At 38.0% G+C, this 12072-nt stretch overlaps 1 protein-coding gene across 1 annotated transcript in view; it reads left to right on the plus strand.

Annotated features, from left to right (window-relative positions):
* The window catches only part of WIF1 (WNT inhibitory factor 1), a 71851-nt gene that overhangs the window by 47957 nt on the left and 11822 nt on the right, over nt 1-12072 (plus strand). Inside the window, exons 4-7 of the mRNA XM_010386909.2 lie at nt 5217-5357; nt 6347-6442; nt 7406-7501; nt 11529-11624. Of these exons, the coding sequence (XP_010385211.1) occupies nt 5217-5357; nt 6347-6442; nt 7406-7501; nt 11529-11624 (429 nt within the window). The remainder of the gene's footprint in view (nt 1-5216; nt 5358-6346; nt 6443-7405; nt 7502-11528; nt 11625-12072) is intronic.

The following is a 12072-nucleotide window of genomic DNA, read 5'->3' on the forward strand; positions in this document are numbered from 1 at the left end:
AACACTTTGGTCAACCTGAAACTAAAAACAACAAGCCTTCTTTGGAACCAGGTGATATGTACACATGTGTCCATGTGTGCACACAGACTTACACACACACACATCCTTTGCATATACAACTCCCTCACCCCACTACCCCCCTATACACAGTCTTTTAGAAGCAGATGTAGGATTTGTTTGTAGAAATGCAGGTGCAAGAAGTTTATGGGAACCTTAGACCATTGCAGGGCAGTTACTCATTAGCCTCATTAGCTCAGTCCCTCCAGTAGGGGAAGTGAAGGTACCTTCCATTATTAAAAAGTAACCAAATCAGTGTGTCTTTGCTCTTAAGCATCCAGGTAGCATTCATTATTCTATAAGGCTATTTTATACCCCCAAGCTGCTAAACTGTTCTTTTATCCCACAGACTCCTATATGCCTAAACATTGCATGAAAAAAGAAAACTCTTGATCTTTAACAGTTACGAAGTGCCTGCCTTCTGGCATCAGAAGAGAACAAAAACAGGAAATACAAACTGCAGGGTGGTTCAGTAAAATTACTGAGTTGTATAACAAAAAACAGTTTCACGAAGCCAAGACTTTGCCTCTTTGAACACTCTGTTTGTCTGACCATGAAACCAACAGAGCAGTGGTGTTTCTCAACTAGGACTTTTAGGAATCCAGTGTCTACACTGTGTTAAATAGGTGCCCATGCTGGAGAGACCATCTTCTTATAGGTGACCCCAGTTCTTAGCAGAATGTGAAGCCCAGAGTTTGTGCTAAGTATTTGGTAAGAGAATGAATGGCTGGCAGGGCAGCTTGAAGGACTGATGAATATTTACGTTGTATATTTCTAGTGATGTAGCGGTTCATGATCATATGGTGTGGAGGATGGGCTCTTGCCTGCCTTTCTCATCTCTTGCCTTGTTGTAAGGACAGGGACTCAACTGACTGGAGGCTGAGGCTATCTGAGCACCATGCCCATCTGTATGTGGGAGCAGTATGCAATCAGAACAAATTTGCTGCTTTCTTCTGTGGAAGAGTTAGTTGATGTGCAATCAATGGCATATCAGTCTGTACTTCAATGCTGTGAGTTATATTCAATCTGCTTTAGTTTTTCTGAGTTGTTTTAATTCACCTCGTTTAGATTATACAACCTATTCTGCACTGGAATTCACAACCAGCCTAACTTCATCTAGCGTTTGGGAACAGTGGCTCTTTACTCATATGCCTATTGTTGCAAAAGTACATGACTTTCACATTCCTGTTATTCCTTGGAAGCAAAGAGTCTCTGCTTTTTCTGCCTTTGATGTCTCTTTTTCTCTTTTTCTCTGTTTTTCTGAGTGCTGTTGCTAGTATTTTATTCTCCACATCTCCCACCGTATATGGTGAATTTCTGTTTCTGTGTATTTGTGCAGGTATGTGCATGTGTGGAAGTGCAAGTGTGTGCCTGTGCACACGAGATATGTGGTTGTGTCTACCATAACATATATCACATCCGTTGGTACCTAGTTTGTGACAGACAATATGCTAGATGCTGAGATTACCATAATAAGATACAGTTCTTGCTTTTGAGAATTCTCATCCTTAGCAAAGAATGCAAACCGTAATTAAATCATTACACCACAATGAAATAATATATATAGGTGTTTGTAAAATATATAAATGTAATTATACAGGCAAGGGGTGTTAGGAAAGGCTAAAGAAAGCAAGTACTATTTAATTTTGGCCTTGAAAGTTGAGTGGGAGGACAGTAGGACAGAAAACACAAGAACATTCCAAGCACCTGGGTGTGCAGTCTGGAAATTGTGGACGTGCACCACACATTTGGGGAACTGAGAGAAATAGTTTGGGCAGAGCACAGGGTTGACAAAAGGCAATTACTGGAGATGCAGCTAACTACAGTCAGATTTTGGTTTTTTAAAGCAAAATTCTTTGAAAACGTTAAAAAGGTGTTTAATTATAAATATTATTACCTAAATGGTCTTATAGGTAAAGTTTATATAAACAGAAAGGAAGACAAATGGCTTTGCACAAGAAGAAATAAAATTTTTACTTTGTATTTTAAAATTGAAGAGTGGGCAAGTGTAATAGTATGGTTTATCACATCTTTCTGTAATTTCTTCTTTTATATTAAAAATTAATTGTTGATCTGGCACAAGATATCCTCAGTGAAAAAAATAGTAATTCATTGAAATTATAAGCTAGGTACCTCCTAATTTCTAAACTTTATTTCCTAGTTCTTTACAAATCATTCTGCTGTAGGGTTCAGATCATAACTGTGCTTACATGCCTTCTATTTCCAAAGAGGTAGAAATGTGCAGGTAAAACTTATCTACCTGGGCTGATGGGATTTTTAATGTGTTCATTTTTAACTTGAAGCTGAATTTGAGGGCTGGAATTATTATGCACAAATAAAATTAGCAAAAATTGTAAGCCTAGAGTATACTAGGTCTTTAAAAAATATAAGAAGGAAAATATTTCATATCAGTTATAACAGTAATTGAATATAACTTTAGTAAAATAATTTTTAGGGATATCATTTGTTTTAGTTTACTAAGAAAATGAAGATACTACATCTTTAGTTATCTGCCAAAATTGCTTGCAGTTTTTCTATTTTAAAACTTTCATTAGCTTTTGCAACCTCGTTTTTGTTCCCTGTTATAGTGGAAAGCCGTATCTTCTAGCATCACCACAGGCCTGGGAACTCTATGAACATGTCCTTACTTTAATTGACTTAAAGGTTATGTTAGCAAACCACACACTTTTCTTTCTTTCCTTTTTTTTTTTTTTTTTTTTTTTTTTTTTGATGGAGTCTTGCTCTGTTGCCCAGGCTGGAGTGCAGTGGCTCTATCTTGGCTCACTGCAACCTCTGTCTCCTGGGTTCAAGTGATTCTCATGCCTTAGCCTCCCAATAGCTGGGATTATGGATATATGCCAACGTACTGGCAATTTTTTTATTTTTAGTAGACACAAGTTTCACCATGTTGGCCAGGCTGGTCTCCAACTCCTGATCTCAAGTGATGCACCCCATCTTGGCCTCCCAAAGTGCTGGGATTACAGGGGTGAGCCACTGCACCTGGCCGCAAACCACACACTTTTATATGAGCACTCCAAACCCTCTAGAAGCATCCCCGACAACTGACAATGGGAGCTTGTGAACATGCAGTCATAATTTAACTGGATTTGTAAACGGTCTTTTAGCACATCTGAAGATGTGGAAGAACTAATAATTGTTCTTAACTAAATTTCCTACAAACTTAATAAGACAGTTTTTGATATTTAACATCCAAGGTATGTTTTGAAATTTGATAATGCTGGCAAGCAGAAATGAAAATGAGTTTACTGATAAGCCTCTTCTCTTCCATACCAAGATTCTGGAAGCCAAAATACAACTGAAGGGCCTTTTTAAAAGAATCAGGTGGATTGCAAAGAGAGGCTGAACGTGGTTCAGATAAAAGATACACCTGGAAAAGAATAAAGTTTGGATGATGGCGTGCAGTGAGGAAGATTCTAAAAGTTCTATCTTTAAGTATCCATTCAGATTTTTCTATCTTTTTATGCCTCAAAGCAATTATTGGCCTACCTGTCCATGTAAAAGAGTCATAAGAAGAGTAAAGTTTTATAATTGAATGAAGTATAAGTACAAACAATTTAAGGAACTTACTTGTCAATTCCTTTGCTTCTTTCTGAAGTAGAAATCTCCATTCATAAATATTTTGTAAATTGGCATTTTTATATATGGGATTTCATTAAGCCAAGGTTTTCAATAGGGACAATTTTACTTTAGAACTTTAGACACAAATTTTTTGTTTTTTCTTTTTATTTCTGTTAAAATATCCATGTTCCTTTTTCATCATAATGATTTGCAATATTAAAATCTCAAGTTTCAGGGGAGCTGGAAATGGAAGTCCATGTAATTTTGAGTATGGCATAGCAATGAACACTGACAATGCCAGAGCTGTAAGAGGAGTTTTGGGTTGCCAAAAGCACACTAAGGAACTGTATGACCAGCTTGTGTGCAATGCTTTACAGAAAAGGGCAGACCAGTTTCCAGCCCATTTATTCCTATAAACCTAGGGAGAAAGTTTATTGACACTCTAAAAGGAAAGGATTTGTCTTAGCTTGATATGGTTTCTGTACAAGCTTGGCAGAAACCATAACCTGCCATGCAGAAATAAAATGAAGCAAAAAATCACATGTATACCCATTAGCAATATTTCTTTATATTCACAAGGAAGAACAAGTCTGGTGGATCTGCTAGATCAGTCTTACCCAGTGGGTATGTTATCATAACCTAGTGGATGTTGGAAATATACATAATCAGCTTCTCAGCAAATGATTGTGTCTGATTTGCCCCATTTTTGCCCAGTGACTTGTGGGTATCCCACAATGGGTGTCCTCCTTCCCTCTTTGTACAGCAATGTCTTCAGTTCCCAATCCCTGCTTTGTGACTTCATTGTCAACACTTGCACAAGCCGAGTATAGACTCACAAGAAAGAGAAACTTCTCTTTAGGAACATAAACCATTAGATATAACCCTATTCATGAGATTATTTCATCACATCAAACTCTCTTCTAGATGCCTGAGATATGGACACTTCTTATTAACAAACAGCCTGATAAAATATTAACTTCATTAACTCAGTCCAATGATTGGCCTCTAGTCTGAGTCATAAAATATTTTCAGAGAAGGTATTTTGTCACTTTCACATACACATAGTAAACATAAACCAGTGGGGTATTGCTCATCAGGCTTTATTTAAGAGATTATGAAATGCTTATTTCTAGCCCTTTTTGGATTATATGGAGGTTGACGAAGATGCCACAAAGTTTCTTCCCCCAATCAACCACTTTTTATTTATTTTTGTTTGTCTTTTTGTTCTTCCCATGCTACACTGATGTATAATTAGCCACTTTATGATTCTTTCCATCTTTAATTTCCAGGGAAAATATTTAAGATAGTACAAGTTCAGACTATGAACAGAATATCCCCAATTCCGTATTAATGAGGTAAAAATTAATGAGAGTCATTCACTCTTTCTTCACCTCACATGATGCCCAACTTCTGTGGAGCCCAGATGCTCAAAATACAGTTCCTACTCCAGTGGAGATACAAGGAAATCCACAACATGTGAACATTTTTGCTTTGTCCTTTGACTCTCTTCCCAAGATTTCTGTAAAACTAGAATCAACTAGATTAACTGTTTCCCCATACTTTCTCTTTTTTTCTTTTAGTTGTTCAAGTTGGTTTCCCATGTCTTGGAAAACAGGATGGGGTGGCAGCATTTGAAGTGAATGTGATTGTTATGAATTCTGAAGGCAACACCATTCTCCAGACACCTCAAAATGCTATCTTCTTTAAAACATGTCAGCAAGGTAAGCGCTGATGGTGATTCAAGAGAAGATATGTTGTAAGGGCTTTAGGTGTGACTTGGGCCAAATATTTATATCTATACACACACACACACACACACACACACACACACACATGGTTTTTTGGATGATGGCTGTATAACTACAGCAACGGAAGGAGGAGTTGATAAGCACAGGATTTAGCAACAATACTAAGATAGACTTTCTCTAACTTTAACCCCACTTTTAATATTAGGAATAGGAACCTTTTCAAAACACCTTTTCTTCCTCCCTTTCCACTCCTCCAACACAGTTGTTGGGAGTCTCAGTATATCTCACCTGTCGTGATGAATTTCCCCCCCTTTCTTGCTCTGTTTGCTCACGGCAAGGTAGCTTGTCATTACCATCACTTCCCACTTGTCAAAGGCAACAGTAATATAACCCCTGACGAAAGCCTGATGCTGCTCACATCCATGGAGGACAGGGTGCCACCTCATGCCAGTAATCCCTACCAGGTCAAGGCCTCACTCAGTACCTCCCCACCACACCCCAGAAGCCCATTTAAATATAAAGGCCCAGGCTCCTCTCGCATCCGCATACAAGCTTTTCTAGCTCAGAATGTAAGCTCTGGAGCCTTTCAGTGCTCTAAAGATGCGCCTATAAGTCATCTTACCCTCTGAAAGGGGAAAGGCAATACCATTCATTCAATTGCAGTGTGAATTTAACAAGGTACAGTAGATCCGTAGGAGGAGATGAAGGCAGAATAAAATTTGCCTTACCTTCTTCCATGAGCCCTCTACTATTGGAAGTAAGAGAGGCAAAATCTTACTCTGCAGCAGCTTTAGTGAAATCCAAGTGATATCGAGGGAATGAGTTGGAAGTACTGGTATTTGATCAATTATGATTAATTGGTGGGCTAGAACAGAAATGAACACTACTGTCTCATGCTGGCTGTGATTCACCCAACATGATTTCAAGGGTGTCCATATAAGCTTTGTTTCTCTCTGGTGAAGCTGAGTGCCCAGGTGGGTGCCGAAATGGAGGCTTTTGTAATGAAAGACGCATCTGCGAGTGTCCTGATGGGTTCCACGGACCTCACTGTGAGAAAGGTAAGACACAGAGCTGACTTCCCTTGCTCCCTTCCTAATGAATATGGATGTCATGCAGGAGCCCCATGTGGATTTTTAACACCTGAAATTATTTTTCTGGTCACAGGGGCAGAAAACTTTGGCGCAATGCCTCCACTTTTTGTGGCCATTCCTGGCCATCTCCCCCAACTCGTCCCGCTTCACAAATACAGCCACCGTACTTTGGCATAATCTTATGATAATTTTGAGGGTTTTTTTCTCCACTTAAGTTGGGTTTAAAAAGCTAGTATCACCACTGATCTGAAATTATTCCAATTAAAAGTAGCTTGATTCACAACGAAGAATATATCTGAGTTATGATGTTATAAGGCAAAAAAGTGGATGAAAAGAATTTGTGTAGTAAGTACATCGATTTCAGGGAAATTAATTTTTAAAAATATATGAAAAAGATAAGCATGGAAATGAATATTAATCATAAGATGTTTAAATACTAAGTTAAATACTAAGAGCTTATCTGACTAGAGTAAGCAAAATATTTTTCATTTTCAAGAAATAAGAATATCCTGTGAGAGATAGTTTAAAAATAATTTTAAAATAAGTAAGAAAGAAGAATATTTTCTTATTTTTCTTCTTTGCATTTATCTTGGAATTAGAAGATTAAGGAAATGGGGCAGACTGAAAATATTTAACAGTTTTAAGAAGACTACATCTTAGTCAAAATTATTCTGGGGAAAATTTATTCAAGTATTCAAATGGAACCAATCCAAAAGTCAGCTCTAAGAAAGTAGCTGAGAAATTGAAAAATAGCCTAATTTATACCACAAAAATAATATTAATATAGCAAACTTGTATCTCTGAAGAGTAATCATTTTAGAGTCAACCACAAAGCTTGAAAATGTAGACCTGTTGTATTATTGACATTTCAAAATGGTCCTGTCTCCAAAATACCATTTGACCTTAATCAGGGTTCTCTCTCCCTATAAGCCCTTTGCACCCCACGGTGTATGAATGGCGGACTTTGTGTGACTCCTGGTTTCTGCATATGCCCACCTGGATTCTATGGCGTGAACTGTGACAAAGGTAACAGTTTCTTTGTAAGAACAAAGTTATTTTTACTTTAAAAATGTTTGATTAGAATGAGTTACTTTGTATGTCCTCACTCTTCATAACAGCTCTGTAAATAAAGTGTATGGCTGAGGGTAAAGATGGCTGCTATAGTAACTAAAATCCCAATTTTAGTGTAGTGTAATAGCAAAAGTTTATTTTCATTCACAGAATGCTCCAGTGCATTTTGCCTGGTCAGTGGGCAGGGCAGCTCTTCTTCATGCAGTGACTCAGGAGCCCAGGCACCATCTATCTGTGGTCCTGCCTAGAGCTTTGGAACTCTCTAGATCCAGCCAATAGGCAGAGAAGGATTGAAGTAAGCACTGCTAAAAATAAATTAATTAATTAAAAAATTTAAAGCCCTGGCCCAGAAGTTACCCACAAAACTTCCACACCTATTCCATAGGTAGGAGTTAGCCTCATGGCCCTACCTGGATTCAGGCAGAAGAAATGTTGCCCCTGGCTGGACAGCTGTCTCCCACTGACATCTCATATTATGTGAGTGGAGTGCAAATTTTTGTGAACAATTAGCTGGTCTATGCCACATGGAATTTTGGTATGTCCTAAATCGGTTTTGTGGGTGACCTTCTAAGGCTAAAATTAAACAACCTGCTATACATTGCCTAACCTAGAAGTTTACTGACTCCTGATTCAATACTCTGCTCACAAATCACATCCCAGAGAGATCGGGTTCTTCCTTCTCAACATTGCAGCAACACAGCCAGATTTCACTCTTAGTAAGTGTATTCAAACTTGGCCCTAAAATTGCTGAATGATTCATACTCTTTATAAGATACTTGTTTATTTTGCCCAGTTCACATCTTTTAAGTGGAAAAAAATAAAGACTATGCTGTGAAATTTGTATATTTAATGAAGTTATCTTTGTGTTAAAAAATGCTAATTGTATGAATAGAGCATTGTTTTTTGTCAATAAACATATAAGTTAAGATGGAATAATATATTTTATTCTTGAAAAGTGTCTCTTTAGTGATCACTCAGTTAGTACCAAATAAGATTGCCATGAGCAGTTTGTTGTTGTTGTTGTTGTTGTTGTTGTTGTTGTTTTAAAGGAAAGAGCCTTCAGTATGAGTCAGAATAACTTATGGTTGTTTACTCTTTTATGATAATACAGTTATGTGATTTTACTCTGAACATCTTTTGAGATATGTAAAGTATTATCCATCTCATCCTAGATAAGCAAAGTGAGGTTTATGGAACTTGAGTCGGTTGACCCAAATTCATATCCTGTGCTGTACCATGTTGCCACCCAGGCTACCTAATTCAGCCCTCGATTCTTCCACAAGTGACTCTGAACCTGGGCAGGCAACTTGATCTCTCTGTGGACCACGCTTTTTCTATCTCTAGACTTGGAATTAAGCCACTGACCCTCCTGTCCCTCACCCCTGAGCTATATATAATAACTATATTGAGATAATATGTGAAAGCATTTCTGCCTTTTTTAAAGTGGTCTTTTAAAACTATAGTATCGGATTAAAAAACATTTTTTAATGTGTTTTCATAAAGATTAAGCACTATTTAATAAGAATTAACAGCCAGTGAGTAAAATTCATTACTGTGAATCTTTTTGTCTAAATTTAGCATTCAGTATCTCTGCTATTTTAAAACTGGGCATTCTAGAGCAGAATTAAACTCTTATGGCCTCAAAACTATTAATAAATAAGACAAATCCTCCAGAGATTTAGTTGAAAAACTCATGTATTCACAAGAGACCTTCTTATGTAGGCGTGGCCATTGTTGGTGTGGTTTGCATAATGGCGTGTCAAATGCAGTGTTTTTCTAGTGCTGTGGTGTCACAAACACCACATGGTCACTGTTAAAGTAATATATCTATCTATATTCCAGTACATATTATATTTTATAATATTTTATCTTTCAAATGAAAGATTTTCCTACTCATCAGACTCCAGTAACTTCTTTATTCTTTTATAAAGTCTGTTGAAATTCCACTTAGTCTCACTGGAGATCTGGGAATACTAAAAAAAATTTTTTCTACCTCAACAAAAGGTGCTTTTATTCTCCAGGAAGGAATGCGTGGAGGCTCTGGAAAAACGATTTAATTACTACTATGGAGCTAGACCTCAGCACTATCTATTTGAACAAATATTAAAGAATAACTTTCATTGGCCCTTGGGACATCACAACCTTTAGGACTTAAGGAGTTTAGCATTGGCCAGTGGGGCCTCAGCCCCAGAGAAACGTACTTCATGTCTCTAGCTGCTTGTTTTTCTAATCAAGAATCATTGAACACAGAAATGTAGAGAAACTTGCTCATGACAATACAATAGCATACAAGTACTAAGAGCGTGGCCAAGTTATATAACCAACTTTGCCAAATTCTACCATTGCATTACACATCAGTAATTGGGCAGTGCCCATGGGACACAGGCCAAGTGGGCACTGGTCCCAAAGTTTTTCAGGGCACTGATCTCATCATTCCCTTTTATCTCCAAGAGAAACAGAAGTGAGGAGACAGGGCACACTTACAAAAACAACTGTCCACCCTTAGCAATACTGCAGCAAAGAGGAGGCCCCAAGAGCTGGTTCTCCTAAATCCTAAATCCCATACCAAAATGCTACAGCTCCCTTCCACGTTAAGAGGCTTGATTTTTTTGTGACCTGTGTGGGCAATGTAGCGAGACTCCATCTGTACAAAAAAATTTCAAAACTTAAGTAGGCATGGTAGTGTACACCTTTACTCCCAGTCATCTGGGAGGCTGAGGCAGGAAGACCCCTTAAGCCCAGAGGTTTAAGGCTGCAGTGAGCTATGATTGTGCCACTGTACTCCAGCCTGGGAGACAGAGCAAGACCCTGTCTCTTTTAAAAAACAAACAAACCAAAAAAAAAAAGAGCTTTGATTTTCCCAAGTAAATACAGCACTGCCTTCAACTGGGAGATCTTTGTGATTTTAAACACAATTTATCATCTAAGAGGCATGATATTCATAGAACATTTTACTTTGTGGACTTTTTTCCACAAAGAAAACATACACTTAGAACTTTTGGATTTCTTTTCTGATTTTCCTACTGGAAGCTTACTTTAGCTTTTGTTCATCTATAGCGAATTTTAGCCAGTTTTATATGGGACAAGAACAAATAGGTCATATAACTGGAATTGCTAAAAATCCAAGCTCTCATTTTAATTTCCTTTATAGAATGAGCCAACTTATCTATTTTTAGATATTTCCTCTCCTCCTCTCCCCATTTCTCCATCCTCCCTCTATTTTAGGTGCTAGTGAGCGGTGAAATTCCAGAAATTGACACTGTGAGAGAAGGTTTAGGATGAATCACAAAGTGTGATTACTACCTGGATAATCTGGTTATTGGGCTCCCACTATGATACAGCCAACTTCATCATCGTCTGGTCCATGCTGTGGCCATACTCCTACCTACGGCATCTCACTCGGGCCCACATTCTTTTCCTGAATACGGTTACTCTTTTCCCCAAAAGTCATAAAAGTGTATTTTTTAAAACAATCCCATTAAGATAAACCTTTGTTCATCTTGTCCTGAAACAAAGGAGCTTTTTTTCTTTGTCAGGTCCTGATATTTATGACTTCTCTTTTATCTATTCCACAGTAAGTCTTCTCCTTTTTACCCTTCCTTTATCCTCCAATCTGATGTTTACAAAAAAAAAAAAAAAAAAAAAAAAAAAATCCTTAGGTTTATACCATTCTTCTCCTTTTAAGGGCATAGATATGTATAAGAAAACTTAAAAAGCTAATTTTTTACTGTGCCTTTCTTCACTGAGATGGAAACTCCTACGGGTGGGTAGTATATGATGTGTGTGGTCTCCTGTTATGTTCTGGAGTCTGCACATAGGCAAGCAATTGGTTACAATTTTTATATTTGTAAAGCAGCTTATTTCTTTACGTCAGGAAATGGACAGGCAGCAGATGCCTAAAAATAGTACCTCACTTTAAGTGAAATTTGTGTTAGACTTAACCTACTGTCTAATGCAACACCCCTGTTGCTCATTCTAACAGCAAATTGCTCAACCACCTGCTTTAACGGAGGGACCTGTTTCTACCCTGGAAAATGTATTTGCCCTCCAGGACTAGAGGGAGAGCAATGTGAAATAAGTGAGTATTAACTTTCTGCCTTCTTTTGACTTAGGGAGACCTTATAACCCCTTCATTTTATCAAGAAGGAGTCGGAAGCCCAGAGAGAATGAATAGCTTGTCTAAGGTCTTAGGCCAGTGGTTTCTTTTTGCTAGATTCAGCTGCCATGCATTTTGGCTGAAGGTGGGGCAGAGTGACACAGCTCACCTCACAGGACTCAGAAGAAATGATCTCTGACTCGGTTATGTCTGGGTTTGGATTATTCAGCATGTTGCATTGTTCTCTGCTACTCATTTTGTCCCCTCCTCATTATGTGGAACCCATAGGTTCAGAATGGAAATGTAGATCAGAGCTCTGGGACAGCTGGGATCTGTTTACCTACCTACCTGTTTCCCCTGCCGCTCACTGCCAGATGTCCTAGACTGAGCCTAACAACCCATCTAAGAGAAAAAGGTAGACTCAAGAAAA

This window comes from Rhinopithecus roxellana, chromosome 10 (genome assembly GCF_007565055.1).
Source record: "Rhinopithecus roxellana isolate Shanxi Qingling chromosome 10, ASM756505v1, whole genome shotgun sequence".
NCBI classification, from domain to species: domain Eukaryota; kingdom Metazoa; phylum Chordata; class Mammalia; order Primates; family Cercopithecidae; genus Rhinopithecus; species Rhinopithecus roxellana.